Source organism: Leptopilina boulardi, unplaced genomic scaffold (genome assembly GCF_019393585.1).
Source record: "Leptopilina boulardi isolate dan_hultmark-lab unplaced genomic scaffold, ZJU_Lbou_2.1 LbouV2_333, whole genome shotgun sequence".
Lineage (NCBI taxonomy): Eukaryota > Metazoa > Arthropoda > Insecta > Hymenoptera > Figitidae > Leptopilina > Leptopilina boulardi.
This window is the reverse complement of record NW_026137900.1, coordinates 1010717-1030944: the sequence shown is the minus strand read 5'-3', so window position 1 is coordinate 1030944 and position 20228 is coordinate 1010717. Positions and strand designations below refer to the sequence as shown.

Below are 20228 nucleotides of genomic sequence, written 5' to 3'. Positions count from 1 at the left end.
AAATTTTTTAAAAAATTTATCTGAGTGTAGCTCAGCATCCGCTGGACCAATCAAAAAGTGCGCCATACATTTTTTGTTCGAAACTTTTTCCCTATTTTATTGGCGGTATTGCCGATCAATTATCTCGCAAATTTAATTTTTCGAAAATTTTTCCAAAATCTTTTTGAGTGTAGCTCAGCATCCGCTGGACCAATTAAAAAGTGCGCCATACATTTTCTGTTCAGAACTTTTTGACTATTTTTTTGGTGGTATTCCGAAGCAGTTTTCTCGCAAATTGAATTTTTTGAAAATTTTTCCAAAATCTTTTTGAGTGTAGCTCAGCATCCGCTTGACCAATCAAAAAGTGCGCCATACATTTTTTGTTCGAAACTTTTTCCCTATTTTTTTGGTGGTATTCCGGAGCAGTTATCTCGCAAATTTAATTTTTCGAAAATTTTTCCAAAATCTTTTTGAGTGTAGCTCAGCATCCGCTGGACCAATCAAAAAGTGCGCCATACATTTTTTGTTCGAAACTTTTTCCCTATTTCATTGGCGGTATTCCGGAGCAGTTATCTCGCAAATTTAATTTTTCGAAATTTTTTAAAAAATTTATCTGAGTGTAGCTCAGCATCCGCTGGACCAATCAAAAAGTGCGCTATACATTTTTTGTTCGAGACTGCCGGGTTAAGACTTTGGCGGTATTGCCGATCAATTATCTCGCAAATTTAATTTTTCGAAAATTTTTCCAAAATCTTTTTGAGTGTAGCTCAGCATCCGCTGGACCAATCAAAAAGTGCGCCATACATTTTTTGTTCCAAACTTTTTCCCTATTTTATTGGCGGTATTCCGGAGCAGTTATCTCGCAAATTTAATTTTTCGAAATTTTTTAAAAAATTTATCTGAGTGTAGCTCAGCATCCGCTGGACCAATCAAAAAGTGCGTCATACATTTTTTGTTCGAGACTCCCGGGTTAAGACTTTGGCGGTATTCCCGATCAATTATCTCGCAAATTTAATTTTTCAAAATTTTTTAAAAAATTTATCTGAGTGTAGCTCAGCATCCGCTGGACCAATCAAAAAGTGCGCTATACATTTTTTGTTCGAGACTCCCGGGTTAAGACTTTGGCGGTATTGCCGATCAATTATCTCGCAAATTTAATTTTTCGAAAATTTTTCCAAAATCTTTTTGAGTGTAGCTCAGCATCCGCTGGACCAATCAAAAAGTGCGCCATACATTTTTTGTTCGAAACTTTTTCCCTGTTTTATTGGCGGTATTCCGGAGCAGTTATCTCGCAAATTTAATTTTTCGAAAATTTTTCCAAAATCTTTTTGAGTGTAGCTCAGCATCCGCTGGACCAATCAAAAAGTGCGCCATACATTTTCTGTTCAGAACTTTTTGACTATTTTTTTGGTGTTATTCCGAAGCATTTATCTCGCAAATTTAATTTTTCGAAAATTTTTCCAAAATCTTTTTGAGTGTAGCTCAGCATCCGCTGTACCAATCAAAAAGTGCGCCATACATTTTTTTTACGAAATTTACTCCTTATTTTATTGGTGGTTTTCCCGAACGATTATCTTGGGAATGTAATTTTTCTTAATTTTTTCCGCAATTGATTTGAGTGTAGCTCAGCATCCGCTGTACTAATCAAAAAGTGTACTATACATTTTGTGTTTGAAACTTTTTGACTATTTTTTTATGGTATTTCGGAGCAGTTATCTCGAAAATTTAGTTTTTCAAATAATATTCAATATTAATAAATTAGGAAATTTTCTCAAATTTTAAGCGAGTTTATAGGTTGTAGGTTTGTTTGTCCTGTCAAAAAAAATTTTCTGTGGTATTCGTGAGAGTTTATCTCAAATATTTTTGTCCTTTTTGGACCATTGTAGGTCGAAGGTTTGAATAAAATAAATTTTTTTGATTGATTTTATAAAATTAAGAAGTAAATGTATTTCTTTGAATTTAGTAGCATTTTCTTTTCGATACAGAAGTAAATAGTGGTCGAAAGAAAATAATAAAATTTATTTTAAAAGATAAAATCTCCAAAAAAGTACATATATGTACAATAGAGAAAAAAAATATGATCAAGTGGGTAAAATTAGGTCACTGTAGGTTCAAGCTGACATAAAAACATCAGCGGCTAGTTTAGTATAGAATTTGTAAAGGAAATTCCGTTCCAAACACGATGCATACATTTAATATCTAGAGAAAACGAGGAGTATTTTCACTATTTCGTCATATTTGCATATCATCAAAGCACCCGAGCGTTTCATATATATATATATATGAAACTCCTGTTCTAGAATGAGCAAGAAAGAAAAAAATGTTCTGAAAATGAGTCCAGTTGGTACTTGAGTAAGTCCGTTGACGTTCAATTACGCTTGAAAGTTTTCTAAAGCGAGAGAAAGAGAGAGAAAGATAGATTTGTGTGTATGTGTAAAAAAAGGCCTAAGAGGAGGGAAAAGGTTTTTGGAATCCACACGCTTGTAAACTATACATGTGCATCCTCCGTGTGTCTTTTGTAAGCTCATATCTCGTTTACGCATCTGCTGCACCGCCGGCACTAGTAGATTCACTGTACACTTAAGCACCTTTATGGAACGTGGCTTTCTCCTCTCTATATATATACATATATATATATATTCTTGTCTATCAAGAGCAACCGCACTCAGCCGCAGACAAGGGGAATCCCCGTCCATTTACTGTGAAACAACCCGTTGTTACCTTCTAGAGTCTTTTTCACGTGGGAAACGCGCGCGAGAGTTAATTACAACCAATCCGGAAAAGTAATTTATCGTTAGAGCTTTAGAATATACACTGGCTACATTTACTTTACGTGGGGCTATATGTTGAAATTCCAAAGTCCCGAAGGATTACGGTAAACAAATAATAAAAAAAGGATCAAAGAATATAAACGTTCTGTATGTAGATATCAGTTTAATTGTACGGGAAAAGTGTCAATTAAATTTTATAACTGACTAAATTCCACAATTACCATTCAATTTTAACATTCACTTTCACTATTACACTTACACTTTTATTTTCATTTTCATCATTCCACTTTCACCATTTCACTTTCACTATTACTCTTTCACTTTTACTCCCATTTTCATCATTACACTTTCTCTATTTCACTTTCACTTTCACTATTCGACTTTCATGAAAGTGGAAATGAAATTGCGAAAGTAAAATGGTGAAAATGGAAGTGAAATGATGATAGTAAAAGTGGAAATGGAATTATGAAAGTGGAATGATAGAAGTGCAAGGGTTAAAAGTGAAAGTGGAAATGAAATTACAATAATTCTGTCTGACTGAAGCTCGCATTTACTACTAATTTTGAAATTTAAATTCTTTAAATTATAAAACTTATTATCACAACTATTAAATTAATTACAACATTTATTGTAAAGTACTAGATAAAAATTTAATATTTATCAGCGTTTCAATTTTAAATAAATAATAAAGGAAGCATTAATAATTATTAAAGTTAAAAATTTTAATTTATTTTTCAATATTCATGTTATAAAATTCTTTAACTAATATATATAATAGAATTTTTTTTATTGAGGATAATGAAACAAAAAATTAAATACTTCCTTATTATTAAATGTCACAATTATTAATTTTATTAACTCCGTTCTATTTTATTGTAGAATGACGGAATTGTAGTATGAATTTAAATTGAAAACTAATTATTACTTCAACTATTGTAATAAGCATCTATGTTAAAAGTTTCGTGGAATTTACGTGAATAATGTAGTCCTTGAAAATTCACCAGTAAATTCCTGGCAAATTCTGTGCAACACATTCCACATGAATGTCCACAAAACTTTTCATCTGTCTAACTTAAAGTTTTGTGAGCAAAGGGCTTATTTCAATTTTTTCCTAACAAAAATATATAGTTAAATAAAATCATTTTAATTTTTATAAAAAATATAATAATAATAATAAACATGAATATAAAAAACAATTTTTTTAACAATATTTAAAATTGTATGAAAAATAATGGAAATTACAAAAAAAAAATGTATTTTATTAAAAAATATTTTTCGGTAAAATCGACAGTTTAATTTCTAAAATGCCTGCGGCTCTTTTCCTACTAGCTCGCTAAAATTCGGTGTATATTAATATACATATATGTATGTATAAATTAATATTCTGCTGTATACAAAGTTTCATGCACTTTTTTTATCTCTCTTTTTTTTTTTAATACAGAAAGACAGTTTTGCAGAAAATAACAAAAGTATATTAAAAGATAAAGTGGAAATTGACAAAACAATTAGTATTTTAATAAATAATATCTTCTTTGACTATTTTTACTTAATACTAAAAGTTATTAATTCAATATTTTACTTAAAGAGAAATATAGGTTAATCGTATTTACCAAAATATATAATGTAATTTTTGAAAATGACATATATCAAGAGAAATTATATTCTTTTAATAATAGTTTTATATAAAAAGTTTATTTATATTTTGACAATTTAACAAACATTTGTAGAGTTATTTTCATTTAATGGCAAAATTGAATTTTGTGATGAAAAATATTACCTTTTTGTAATAATGACAGTAGTAGAAAAAGACAATTGCTGACAGACAAAAGTTGATTTTTATTTTGATTATTATACTCTTAATTATTAAATTTTTTTAACTAATTTGAATGAGTAGTTTACTAATTTAAATTAGTTAAAATTTTTACTAATTCGTTAGAGTGTAGATAAAATTTTTACGAATTCTCTTAATTTTGGTATTAGTAGTAAAAAAAATTTTCTAGTCAGACAGAAATATTTTATTTTATTAGTAGTAGTAAGAAGCATTTTTAGTCAGACTAAATATGATTATAATTGTTGTAATTAAGTCAGTTTTGGTCTCAGTAGTAAAATTCAGTTTTAGTCAGACAAAATTAGATTCTTTTAATTTTTAAAAAAGTCGTACAAGTGCGTTATGGTTAGGCTGAAATTCAAAAAAATCTTGTTAGTTTAGAATATATTTTAGTTGCTTGAGAGAGAGAAAAAAAGGAAGAGGGGGAAAAAATGTAGAATTAATTTCTTTGAATTTTCATTTCTGTGCATATGTACAGAGTATAATGGAAACACAATCAGCCAAAGAATCTCGGTTGCATTAATCATGGAATCACTCTATGTCAGTCACTCTCTTCATGGGCATAGTAGATTGCGCCCGGCTGGCACATTCCATCATTTTCGCTTGTGCATAATCATGCCATGTAACTGATGAGTATAAACCGCACATACTTCAAAAGGCTGAAAAAAAAACAAAAATTCCAAATATTAAAAATTGCATTTTTTTTTTGTTTATTATTAATTTCTCATTCTCTCGAATAATAAATTTAAATTTTACATTCACATGGGTGATGTAATTCCAATTAGTAACAGCCAATGATATTTTCAATTATTTTGCATTTTAATTACGTTTTATTGGACTTTCTCTCTTTATGTATATATATACAAAATGCGCTTTATATGTGACGATATGTAATAATTTCTATTGAAGGGTATCAGAAGAATGTAATATTACATTTACTATTCTGTATATAGAAATTGATGCGAAGGGGTATTTTAAATATTTTGTATGGCACAAAAATTGCAATGATCGATATTATAAAAAAAAATTTTATTGGCATTTTCATCGTGAAAAATTTGATTTGATTTTCATTTTTTTTTGGAAATAAAAAGAGACTTAAGTATCTCTATCAAAAATTTTTTATTGCAGTCAATAATATTGTGCTTACCTTAACTGTTTCAAGGATCTAATTAATTACTATACTTGAAAAATTACTTTAATCGATTTTTCATTCACGCTGAAATGGATATTGGAAAAATTATAATCAACCTCTATTTAAATTCTGTGCGATGGTTCGAGAGTTTTCATATATATATATATATATTCAACAAAGAGTTAATTAATATTCTGTATATCGTTCGCAAAAGCGTAGATATATTAATATTTAAAAATATATTAATATATAATTAGATATTTGTTAATCTCTGGTATATAATATAAAATTTATATATCCTGGGGGAAGGGATTAAATGATAAAATCGCTCTTTGATTTTATATATCCGAGAGAATATGCAACTCGAAATGATATTAATTGCTATTAACGACAAAAATAATTACTTTCTGAAGCAATTAACGTAGTACCATACACATGGATGGGCATTCTGATAGATATGAAATCGATTTATTAACGAGTTTCATAAATCTTGTCCATGCGTAAACTCGTGGACAGCAAAAACCTGATATAAAGTTTCAAAATACTTTCAAAAAAAAAAAAAAAAAACGGAAATTGATCCTTGTATAGAAAGAGAGGGAGAGGAAAAAAGGAATTTTTATTGTTTTTTTTATTAAAATCCCTCAATTTGCAATATCGAAAAGTTTAATCGCTTGATTTAATATCGGTATATAATTGAATTAATAATTTTTCAATCGAAATCGTCAAAACGAATTTTTAATTATTGATATAGGTAATAATATAACGAACGTACATTAATGGAAATATTAATACTGAATAAAAAATTTATTTGACTCAAGTAATACATTACTTGACTGTTGTCAAGTAACTAAATAATATATAATTAAATAATTATTATTTTGAGTCAATTAAATGGTATTTATTTCCAATACAGAAATTAATGGTTATTCAAATACAAATTAATTTAATTCAATTATTTTGGTTTCAAAAATTATTTGCTTCAAGTGAATATTTATTTGGTTCAAATAAATTTGATAATAGTCAAATAATTGATTATTTGAATTTTTTTTCAGTGTACTCTCAGAGAATTGAAAAAAATTTTTTTTTATTAAAATTAAACTTTTCAACAGTTAAAAAATATTTTAAAAATTTTTTACCCAAAACTTTTGGTCTAATTTTTAATCGAATTGTTGAAAATGAAACTTTAATAAAAAAAAAAAAGTATAATTGTATAGAAAAAAGTAAATTATATTTTTTAGCCATGTTTTTTCTAAAAGCAATAACAATTTATGTATGTGTGTTTTTTTGATGATAAAATAGGAATAAATATAGAAAAGAATTCATTTGCGCTCTAAAAATACAATGTGAAACGAAAGGTTTTAGTTGAACGTTTGCGCGCTATGTTTTTTAAGCACACAATATATATATATATATATACACAAGAACGATATACAAGAGGGAATTGAAATGAAGTATTGAAATGAAATAAGCGGCGAGTATCGGAAGTAAATTGGGCGCGAGTTGAATTCGTTTATCACTTGCACACTCGATTTTCGATTGGTAGCAAGTCTCGTATGGGGGATAAGAAATCTGGCGTGCTTGCGCATATACCACATGGGAAACGAGAGAGGGAGAGAGAGAGAGAGAGAGAGAGGAAAAGGTTGAGAGGTGGTTGCAGGGTCGTAGGTCGATTTTACACGAACAACCTACAATCCCTATGCATGAGGTTCACTCCTGTCGCTACAGCTTCCTAAGTACACAGAATACGTATTTGCATTTCAGTCTTTGTGCAGGTTGCTTCTCTCTGTTGGTTAGATACTTGAGGCTCATGGCGTTCAGTACGGGCAACGTTGGACTTGCATCGTACTAACCGCATTGCGGTTTCTCAGTCCTTCCCCCCCCCCTCCCTGAATTTATAAGCTCCAGATTAAGTTTCTCTTCTGCCCTTGATTTTTATAATCAAACATTAAATACCTGCATTGAATTCACTCTATTCATAAATCTCTTATACCGCATATCACTTTTTTTTCTCTATTAGTCTTCGTAATAAAATTTTTAATACACAATTAATTTTAATGACTTGGAATTTTATATAACAAGCAATTTTTTTTTTTTGTAAGAGTTTTTTTTTAAAAAGTCTTTTATGTACGCTCTCTACTGTGTGCTTTTTCGAGTTATATAAATCTTTGTTGGAGAAAATGTGCGCGCATATGATTCAAATATTGTAATAAGTTTATTAATGAAGCCATTTAAATTACAGGAATGGAAAAAAAAAAAAATTGGCGAGATTGCTATATTTGTATGAGCAACGGGGAAAATGAACTACTTGATATTCTAATAGATTCATGTTCCGCAAAAATTTAAGCGGATTGGCCGTAATCCGTTGGTCGTCATTTATTTGAACGCGAACGCTCGCGCGTTATTATTCCCACGTAACTATCTAGAAATGTAATATTGGAACTGATCCACTGTTCGAGTGCATTTCCAATCAGATATAATGAAGGTTTAATTTGAAGATTCTCGTAGAGAGAGAGAGAGAGGGAGATCCCTTGAATATCGCGATAATTAACTCAACTACATAAACTGAGATTTGATCTTCTGTTATATATATATACGTTACTCTCCAGTAGACTCGTGAAAAAGCTAATTGAGTACATAATTGGTTTGTCAAATTTTCTACTGATCCACTTTTGGAGCGGATGATTATCCGATGAAATTCATTAGTTAGGATTTTAATTTGAATGAATTTTAATAGAAAAAATGTTCTTTTAGATGAATTTACATTTTTTAAATTAGCATTTTAAGGAATTTTTTTTTAAATTAATTTTTACTTAACATAATGTTTATAGGAAACAATTATTTATTTGACAGATTTTCGAATTCAAATTTCCATTTGACCGAAATTGCAAATGTCCGAACAAACATAACCTACAAAAGTATTTTGGCGCGATTTTTAAAATTGTCAATTTTTTAACTTAACATAATTTTTAGTAAACGATTATTATTTGTTTGAGGAATTTCTAATTCACCAAATATTCGCATTTGTTCAAATTTCTATTTGTATAAATTGTTATTTAATTCATAAACGGGGCCAAATTTTTAATTTGACCGAAATTGCAAATATCAAAACAAACATATAATCTAGAAAAGATTTTTAAAATTCCCAAAATAGAAATTATCAAGAAAATTGTGATTTAGTAATTTTTAAAATTGCCCTGAAATCTTTTTTATAGGTTATGTTTGTTTGGTCATTTGCAATTTCGGTTAAATAAAAATTTGTCAAATAAGAATTTGTGCAAATAGAAAAATTTGGATAAAAAATGTTAATAAATTTTTTAATCTCAAATCAAATTTCCAATTTTAAATTAAAATTTAAATTAATAATAAATAATATTTACAAATTATTAAATGCTAATTTTGTCGAATTTTTAACACAATGAAAAGTACAATTGATGTGTTGTGGCAGTTTTGTCAGACAAATTGAAGGGGATGTTCATATTTTGTTTTCCCCCCTTTCTCCCTATTAGAAGACGAGGTTTTTTTTTAAACTTGTTAATTAGAGTTGACTATTGGTGGTATCAAAATAAAAAAAAAAAAACAAAAAAAGTATATATAACATTTGTGGGGTAAATTAACTCCTTTATGTCGTATCTGTAATTTCATTAGCAATGGAAATTTCTCCGTGATTCTGAACAAGTTACTGCTGATTAGTCAATGGTCGACACGTCGGCTTGCTCTCTGCATCGATAAATTTGAGTGAGTGCGTGTAACTGTGACGAATCGAAAACATACCTATATAGATTTCAACTTGTGACATATATAAACATAGATGTTCTCTCTTGATTATCACGTAACGATTATTAAAAAAAAAAAAAAACTTTTCTCTAACTGCAAAATTGAATCCCATTTTTTTACACATACACAAATACACCTATCAAAACAGTAACTTTTCTTTTGTTCTTTTGTTTATTTCAACGGATGCATTTATTCACTGTTGTTATTTTTTTTCCCCACTTTTTCTCTTTCACATTTTCTGGACAATTATTTACCGCTGAAAAAGGGGATTTTATTTTTAATTTATATACTATTAAAATATAATTAATTGTTATGTTGAAGTTGTTTGCTGTTAACATTTTTTTTTCTATTTATATATAATTACTAAAGTCGGACATTGATGTTCTTTTTATATTCATTGCTTTTTAAACTGGTGTTTTAATTAATTTTTCACGAAACGTTTTTAGAGAGAGAGAGAGAGAGTATGTGTATTTTTCCATCGGGGTTCACTTTATATAAGAGAGAAAAGTGCGGTCGTAGGTCGTTGAAAAATAGAAGAAAAAAAATAGTATATTCCCAAACTTTTATAAATATAAAATCCTATAAAATTGAACTTTTTTTTTTACTTTTGTGAATTTTAAATTCTGATAGGTTATTGGTAAATTTTTCCTTTTATAATAGTTAGAAATATAGACATTGATCGCTATGAGATTATTATATTGATTATTCACAGGTAGAAAAATTAACATTACTAACGTTACTAATATTACTAACGTTACTAATGTTACTAACGTTAGTACCTATAAAAAAATTAAGAAAATGTTTCTAAATTGTATTTTTGCAGAAACTTGTCGAAAATTGACCACCAGGAAGTATTTAATGTTCTTACCCGCACTTTTTATAATTTTCATTTCTATTATCACTTCCACTTTTTTATTTTCATTACCGTTTCCACTTTCACTTTTTCTAATTCTCATTCCACTTTTTTTAATTACCATGGATGGAAATTAGAAAAAGTGAAAGTGATAATAAAAATTTTAAAAATTAGAAATGGAAGTGGGAGTGAAAATATAAAAAAGTTGTAATGAAAATAAAAAAGTAAAAGATGAAATGGGAATGAAAATTGGAACAAGTGGAAGTGAAAGTGTGAATGAGAATTAGAAAAAGTGGTAGTGGCAATGAATATAAAAACCTGGAAGAGGAAATAGGAATGGGAATGAAAATTAGAAAAAGTGGAAGTGAAGTGGGAATGAGAATTAGAAAGAGTAGAAGTGAGAATGGAAGTACGAATGAGAATTAGAAAAACAATAAGTGGAAATGGGAATGAAAATTATAAAAAGTTTAAGTGAAAGTGAAAGTGGTAATGGGAAAGTAGTGGCAAAGTTTCTGTGAAAATATATTTTAGAAACTCTTAATTTTTTTATAGGTACTAACGTTAGTAACATTAGTAATTTCAGTAACATTAGTAACGTTAGTAACGTTAATTTTTTCACCTGGGTTAGAGTTTCGTTGTTTACATAATTGATAATATAACAAAGGGCTAAATTTGTAAGAAATTCAAATTAGATATAAGGATAATAAAAATAGTTTATGTAATTTATTTGATTAAGTATTATATTTGGTAATAATCGATATCGGCATTGTTTGCAGAAGATGTTAAGCTTTATCATTTTATAAATAGGACAATGATAGATTATATAATTTTTTTCATAAATTTTTAATTTTTTTTGGAGGAAATTTTTGTGAATTTCATATTTAGGACGATATTTAATTATTTAATAGAAAGTGTTAATATAGAAATTCGATATAGAAAGTATCATTGAAATATTTTAATATCCGAGGAATATGAAAGTATTAGCATTCCGGAATGATTAAAATAGATAAAAAAAAAAAAAAAGATTCAAGCAGCTTATAAAATGATAATATATAGAAATCTTAGTGGTTGGCAATTCAAATGAAAATATCGATTGATGGAAAAATGAAAATGGAATTCAATTTTTTTTTTCTTGAAATATTGAAGAAAAGTAATTATAGTTTTAATTTCTTTTTTTTGTTTTGGATACTTTTAACATTTTAGGGGAGATTTGGCTTTAAGATGCGAGAGAAAAGGACTATTCAGAAAATGTAATCCAAGTGACGCGCACGCGGGGATATATATATAGTAGGGAAAGTCAGATATGCGACAAGCTGGATGATCGGAAAGAATGAGGAACAATGGAGACAATACATTGAAATGAGAAAGTTGGTTTGCATTGTCGGACAACCGCAGCAGAATTCTACTGTCTCTGTGTGTGAGAAAGAGAGAGAGAGAGAGGGAAAGAAAGGATTGTAAACCACCGGATGAGACCCACAGTCCGGAACACAGGCCTCTCTTTCATCTACAATACATTCGCTCCCTTATTTTTCATTTCTTTTTTTTTTTTTTTTTTTTATATCAAAAAGAGAACTTAAAGCAATTCGTCAAGAGAGTTGTGTTGCTTTTTATGGGCATATATTTTCATCTGTATTTTTTTATTCAAACGCACATTTCTCGTTATAGGGATTTTATTTTTGAAATTTGAAATATCAGCTACTTCCACCTTCTGTTGCCATTAACTCCTGAAATTTTATAAATACAGTTGTGGACTAATTTTTGTTATATTGCTTTCATTCTTTTTAAGCATTGCAATTTTGTTGCGATAATGTTTTTTCTCTTATAAAAAAAAGTAACATTTATTTGAGGGGAAAAAACTATTAAATTGCATCGTTTGCCAATAAGTTTTTTTTTTTACGATCCCTGTATAGTTTATCCTTCTTGCAGGATATAAATAGCAACTTGCAGGTGGCTTGAAAGCATAAAAGAGGAAAAATGCCAAGACAAGCGATTTTGTTGTGTGCAGGTGGTGGTTGTTTGTTATATATATAGAAGTATAAGACTTGGAGGTAAAACCTTCTCTCTCTCTCTCTCTCTCTCTCTCTCTCTCTGTCTCTCTCTTTCGTGATCTAGAAATTTTGGTGTTGGCAACGCGTCTCATGAGACTCGTTACTTAAAGGTTTTCGAATCGGGGGTGTACTTTTGGTCCACCTCAGCACTATTCATTGCAGTTGAATTGGCAAAAAGCAATCGCGTCGTTTACTTTGCCATGTTTCTTGCATTCGAATCTCAGATATTCCGAGAAATTAGTTCACATTTTACTCTAAAAAAACGTTTTTTTTTTTTTTTTCATTTTGTATCCCAGGTGAAAAAATTAACGTTACTAACGTTACTAATGTTACTAACGTTAGTACCTATAAAAAAATTAAGAGTTTCTAAAACATATTTTCACAGAAACTTTGCCACTACTTTCCCATTACCACTTTCACTTCCACTTAAACTTTTTATAATTTTCATTCCCATTTCTACTTCTACTTTTTCTCATTCGCACTTCCATTCTCACTTCTACTCTTTATAATTCTCATTCCTACTTCACTTCCACTTTTTCTAATTCTCCTTTCCACTTTCACTTCCACTTCCACTTGTTCCAATTTTCATTCCCATTTCATCTTCCACTTTTTTATTTTCATTACAACTTTTTTATATTTTCACTCCCATTTCCATTCCTATTTTTTAAATTTCCATTACCACTTTCACTTTTTCTAATTCCCATCCATTGTAATTAAAAAAAGTGGAAATGGTTGTGTAAATGGAAACTAGAAAGAGTTTTAGTCGAAATGGCAACAGCTAATGAAAATTAGAAGTGGAAAAAATGGGAGTAGAAGTGGGAATGAAAATTAGAAAAAGGGAAATAGGAATAAAAATTAGAAAAAATGGAAGTGGAAGTGGTAATGAAAATAAAAAAGTGAAAATGGGAATGAAAATTAGAAAAAGTGAAAATGTAAGTGAAAGTGGAAATGAGAATTAGAAAGAGAGGAAGTGGGAATGGAAGTGCGAATGAGAATTAGAAAAAGTGAAAGTGAAAACGGTAATGAAAATAAAAAAGTGGAAGTGAAAATGGGAATGAGAATTAGAAAAAGTGAAAGTGGAAACGGTAATGAAAATAAAAAAATTGGAAGTGATAATATAGGAATGAAAATTATAAAAAGTGCGGGTAAGAACATTAAATACTTCCTGGTGGTCGATTTTCGACAAGTTTCTGCAAAAATACAATTTAGAAACACTTTCTTAATTTTTTTATAGGTACTAACGTTAGTAACATTAGTAACGTTAGTAATATTAGTAACGTTAGTAATGTTAATTTTTCTACCTGGGATAGACTTGAAAAAAAGAAAATTCAAATAATCTTGTATACACTATTATCAAATAGCTATATTTATTTGGAATTAAGTAAATTTTATTCTTAATTAAATAAACTTCGATTAATAATATTTCTCCGTATTTGAAACAAATATCATTTATAGTTGACTCAAATAATAATTATATTATTTCTATTGATAAATCGTTTATTTATTTGATACTAGAGCCAATCGATTATTTGAATTAAGTAAATTTTTTTTTTATACTTTCAATTTATTTTACATAATTTTTTATTCGATATTGAAAATAAAAAGAATTAGTTTTAAAAGCCTGTCAAATTTTTTGAATATCAATGAAATTCTCATATGGGAAAAATGTGACGTGTGGGACTTTAAAAAAAAAAAAAAAAAAAAATCACATTCGATTTGCGATGAAATTTTGACGTTTTTTTTCCCCCTAGTTTTCTTAATGGGGGAACACGCGGTCCACGTCAAATTCAAGTGTCTTGAAGTATATATGTATATATATTTGATGATGTTGGCGTAACGCATTACGCAGATGGTCGCCAAGCGGTTGTCTCATCTCTTGAACATAGGAGGTAGAAGTGTACAGCTCCCGAGATCTCATCGTGACGTTGAGTGCTGTTGGAAATGGGGTAGGGGTGGACTTGGGATAAGGCACTCGACGTATCGTGCCGTGCGGCGCACGACGTGCGCTCTTTACTTTTCGAAGTGCTTCAAAAAAAAAAAAAAAAAAAAAGGATGCAATATATATAATACTCAAGTGAGCGGACTCCCCCCCCCCACCTCCCATTGTTTAGTTATTCTGATGAGCCAGTGCATTTCAAATACTCTTCAACGGGCCATTATCCCCCCCCCCAAAAAAAAGCTTATATAAAGAATATATATACCCATAGTATATAGTCGTTTCTTTAAAGATCCGGCCTCTAATGCCCCGTAATCAAAACCTTCAATGCCTATACAAATTGTATCATAAACGTACTTATGTGCAAAAGAACAATGTCCCCTGCATTTACTCGAGGTAATTGTTTTTTTTTTGTTGGAATTTTTGACTAATTTGGGAAAAGAGAATTTTTCTTTTCTTCATTTCTCCGAATTTCTATTATTATTTGTAATAGAATTATTAAAACAAGTCGAATTTGACCAAAAGGAGAAAGTTTTCTTTTTTAATTTTGAGGAAAAGGAAAATTTTATTTATGAAAGAGATGAAAAATTGTGTATATGTATTTTTTGTGTACAATGGAAGAAAAGATATATATATATATATTCTTGAAGACTTGTACTTGACGAATGAGTCTTTTTTTCATCCCCTATGTCTAGATGACCCTTGGGGCATTCACCCTGGTTTTTTTTTTTTGCAATGCTTTCCTTTTAGTTTCGTTTTCTGAGGGTCAATTTTTTTTTCTCCTTTGGCCTCGCGGTGAATGCAATGGCACTTGTTTAATTTTTAACTGATGCATACATGATCATTTAAATTCAAGAATTTTTTTCCTTCTTACTTTTCTAAATTGAAACTATTTTTTTTTTTATAAATATATATATATATTTAAATTTTATTTTTTTCCACAAAAATATATAAACAAGTTGCAAAGAAATATTTCTCTTTTGTTATTGTAGAGAGGAATGAGAAGAAAGTTTTGCCGAGTGAAACAGGAGAAAAGAATAATTCTTTCTCAACAATAGAAGAGGGAGGACTTTTAATTTTTCATGACACAGTTATAATATTCAGACGAAAGTCGTCGTCGTCGTCGTTGTACGATGTAAAATAATCAAACGAAAGCGGTGACGGGACAAATAAAAAAGACAGTCCTTAATAAACTCTTTGGCTTTCATGCTTTCTTTCTTTCTGAAAAGAAAAAAACAGATAGGATCTGCAGCCTCCGAATGGGTTGAATGCCTCAACGATAGAATAGGTGCCGTTCTGGCGCCTTGGCTCTGCGCCCTGTGTCGAGTTCCTTGCCATTTTGTACCTTTTTTTCCCTTGCAAGTCTCTAACGTTATAATATATATATATATTCGTTGGGAAAGATTTTTCATGGAAAATAAAATAGGTCACTGACTATTTACCTTCGAGAACAGGCTGCAATTTATCATATATTAAAGGAACAATGCTAAATCAAAGACATTTTTATAATATTTTTATTCTATTAGGTATTATTTTATATAAATTTGTAGTATTTATTGAAATTAATGAGAAATTGGGTGTTAGTTGAATTTTTAGTGCTATAATTAAAATTAGTAAGAATTAGGTATTAGCTCTCTAAAGCGCTAATTACTCGCTAAATTTTAATTAGTAAAAATTTTAACTAATTTGGATTAGTGACTTCTTTTTTCCCTTTGAATTAGTTAAATTTTACTAATTGTATAGTAAAATTTTTTCTAATTCGATAGTAAATTTTTTTTTTGCTACTATTAATTAGTTAAAGTTTACTAATTCAAGAACAAAAAGTGAGTATAATTAATTCAAATTAGTTAAAATTCAGATTTAGAAAGCTAATACATAATTCTTGCTAATTTTCCTCGATTTTTAGTGCTAATTATAATTAGTAAGAATTAGATATTAGCTTTCTAAATCTGATTAAAACACAGAAAATTAAAAGGCATTAAAATTAGCTGCAACGCTTCAATTTTACTTATTTTAATCCATTTTGGTATTAAATTAAGCAAAATTGGATTAAAATAATAAGCATTGCAGCTTATTTTAATAACTTATAATTTTCTGTGAATTAGAAATTTTCAATAATTAAAATTTTTACTAATTTAGTAGTTTTTATTTAAGAAAAAAAAAAAAATTCGTAAAAATAGAAGAAAGTTAAAAGTTAATTTTAATCAATGTGGGCAATAACAAAACATTGTTTAACGAATACATTTAATTTGAGAGCTTTTAGATTCAATTCATCCAATCTAGATCTCTAATAGGATTATTGGATTAAAGTTTGTAAATGTGTGCGCGAGAAAAGCGTTGAGGATAAAGGATAAAAACGTGATAATCCACGTATAGAGATACTTAAAAAATAATCTTCGTAATATTTTATAAATCAAAAAATATGTATACAATTACGAGGCCAAATTATTTATTTATTTTTTTTTTACACTGGAGAAAAAAAATTTAGTGTTTGCAACAAAATTATTTGGTTAGGCGATTTTGGTTCTTGCAATAAAATTTTGGTTGACTGAAACAAAAATCGTAGAGTTATCTCAACCAAATATTTGGTTATGCCAATAAAATTATTTGGTTGAATATTTTTAAATTCCAACCAAAATTTGGTTACCACAACAAAATAATTTGGTTATCACAACAAAATAGTTTGGTCTAAAAAACCAAATGATCGTTTGTTGTCCTAACCAAAATTTTGTTGCGACAACCAAATAATTTGATTCGCTCTCAGCTCATAGCTTAAGAGGTAACCAAACATTTTTGTTATGCCAACAAAAAACACTCAACCAAATTTTTTGATTGACTCAAACAAATAGTTTGGTTACTTAAATACCAACAAAATTATTTTGTTGGCCCAACCAAATTTTGGTTGCTCTGACTAAACATTTTTCTCAGTGTATAAATATTATGAATTAATTTTTCATTATTGAAGTGAAACTATTAGATTAATAAATAAAAGAAAAAGGAAATTTCACTGCAAAAATAGATATTTTCTTGGTATTTTAAAACAAGATGTTAAGATGGAAATGGTATCTTCCATCTTAAAATAAGACACTTTATATAACTAAAAAGATACTACCCAAAACATCTTTTATTAAGACACTTCTTTTTGTAGTGTTGTAATAATTTAATGTATATATGTCGTAATACTAGTGAAATTTGTCGGACATAACGTAGAGGATTGACCGAAATATTTGACAGTGTTTATATATATATATGCTATATAGAGATGAATTGAATGTTAATAAGGTCTCTCTGTTGGTTTGTTGTTACAGATGGCGAAGCATCGTACGAAATGCAGGGACCAAATTTCCTGACGGAACCTGCATCGCGCGTGGAATTTACTAACGTGAGTGGCGGCAGAGTGGACTGCATCGTTAGAGGAAATCCCGAGCCAACTGTGGATTGGTTGGCTGCTGATGGCGGAAGTGTGGTCACCATTCCAGGTATAAGGCATGTTCTCGGGAATGGAACCGTTCACTTTCCAGCTTTTGAGGCCGAGGCTTTTCGTCAGGATGTACATTGGGCAATTTATAAATGTTCAGCAATCAACAGCGTTGGTGCCGTCGTCAGCAGGGATGTCACAGTTAGAGCAGGCAAGTATATACCTGTAAAATTCTTCCTCGTTAAATACTCACCAAAACCACATTGGCTCGACATACCAAGAGAGAGAGAGAAAGCTGACTGTTATTGACATTCTCCAAACTCTTTCTGCTGCTGACACATTCATTTTTTTCCATTCACTACTATTACAATTTTTTTTTAAAGTCAATATAGTTACATTATTTTTCACCATCCATTTTCATCAGCTTTCTTCTTTTTTTCATTTATTTAACGCACTATCAATATTTTCTCAAATTTTTAAAAACGATGTATTTCGTTTTAATCTCAACTAATGGTATTTGTCAAACAATACTTCTTTGGTTTTTGAAACTATGTACAATTTTTTTTCCACTTTTCTAAATTATGTTTTCTTTGTAAAGGTACTTGTTATTTTAAAAAGAATTTTCTTATTTTGACAATTTCAAATAGTGAAGAGAATTAATTAAGAATTTTTCCTGAATAGGAAATTTTCAAAAAATTCTTATATTTTTATGGAAATATATTACTCGAATAAGTTTTATCAAGAGTTGCCAGAGTCAAAAATTATTCTTTTTCAAGAATTTAAGATATCAATGATTTGTTTCCTCTGTCGGTTTATTTAAAATTGCTTTTAAAGTATCGTTTCGCCTTACGTTTTTCATTTGAAGGGGTTCGATCTCTTTCAACTTGAAATCACACCAAAGTCACTTTGGTGCAAAAAAAAATGATTGACTATATCTATATATGAGAATTCTGTCGACTTTGCATTTCCCTAAAGTTTCAAGCTTGAAAAACTTATAAAGTTATGAATGACAGTATAAATATATATATATATAGAGAAAGAATAGTGTAGGGCCTTTAAAAATAAAGTTTCGACCAAGTAAACGAACCGGAAATTTCTCCTTATCGTGATAACACGGCCATGAATCATTTCGCGAACACTGCAACTTATATATAGCTTTTCGAATTCATGTCTCGATCTTTTTGCAACGTCAGCTTTTTGGCTCGTCTTCACTGAAGCGCTTGATATATTTCATGCGCGCGCGCTCGCGAGCCGGCTCCCTTGTGTATAAATGCAAAGCGCTAAAAAACACCTCTCACGGAAAAGACAATCTCTCTCCTTTAAAAGTAATCTAAGCCGCGCTAATAAAATTAAAAGCGAAAGCTGACAGCTTTTAAGCTCTATAAATAACAACACTGTATTAAAAAAATAAAGAAAAATGTAAGAAATTAAATTTCTTTTTTTTTTTAAATAATTTATTGTGGGCAAATTAAAAAAGAATATGATGAAAATAGTTTGTTTTTTTTTTCAAAAATTGGTATTAATTTAAAAGTAAAAACTAAATATTGTGAACGTGGAAATTTACAAATTGTTATCAATTAAAAATAGATAGAATATACGATTTTTTCAAATAGCATCAATTTTTAATTTTAGAATCCAATATTTTTTTTCTAATAGTATATACTATAGACAAATATCTCGTATCTTCGTTATATTTGATCCGATTTCGGAGTTTATTTTTATTCATTATTCTGTCAGAAACTGACTTTTTTACTTGTAAAAAATATAACAGAATTTATTCATTTATCAATAACGTACTTTTAATATTGATCCTATAAATATTTAGAAACAATTTGTCTGACTTAATCACTGTTTTATTATTTATAACAGAATTACAAGAATTTAATTATTTTTGTTGTCTGACCGAAACCGACTTTTACTACTGATGACAAAATTATACTCAATATATAAAATTTTACTAAGTTATTTATTGCATAATTTTTTTAAAAATCCGCCTGTCTGACTTTAAAGTACTTTTGCTACTGATAAAGTATTTCTCGGTGTGATTTTTAATTAATATGTATTTTTAATCTACTGATAAAAAAATAAAGAAAAAATTTAGGTACTTTTACTACTGAAAGTAAAAATCGGAAGATTTGGTAACACAACTTGTCTGACTAAATCACTACTTGACTACTTATTCTAGAATTACAAGAATTTAAACATTTTTGTCTGACTAAAAAGGACTTTTACCACTGATATCAAGATTTTAAAAAAAATTAAGTGTTGTCTGATTGAAACTGACTTTTACTACTGTCTACCAAACAGAAGAATTTAGTCTGATTGTAACACACTTTTACTACTGACACTTAAATTTTACGAGATTTTAAAACAATTTGATCGATTATAAAAAATATATTTTACTACTTATAACTGATTTAGAAGAACATAAACTGTTTTGTCTGACTGAAACAGTCATTTACTGAAAAACAAAATTATATTTATTAATA

At 28.9% G+C, this 20228-nt stretch overlaps 1 protein-coding gene across 11 annotated transcripts in view; it reads left to right on the top strand.

Annotated features, from left to right (window-relative positions):
- The window catches only part of LOC127285523 (cell adhesion molecule Dscam2-like), a 163185-nt gene that overhangs the window by 30348 nt on the left and 112609 nt on the right, over positions 1-20228 (top strand). For all 11 annotated transcript variants that reach the window (XM_051311599.1, XM_051311600.1, XM_051311598.1 and 8 more), the window contains exon 2: positions 17630-17950. In XM_051311599.1, coding sequence (XP_051167556.1) covers positions 17630-17950 — 321 coding nt within the window. The remainder of the gene's footprint in view (positions 1-17629; positions 17951-20228) is intronic.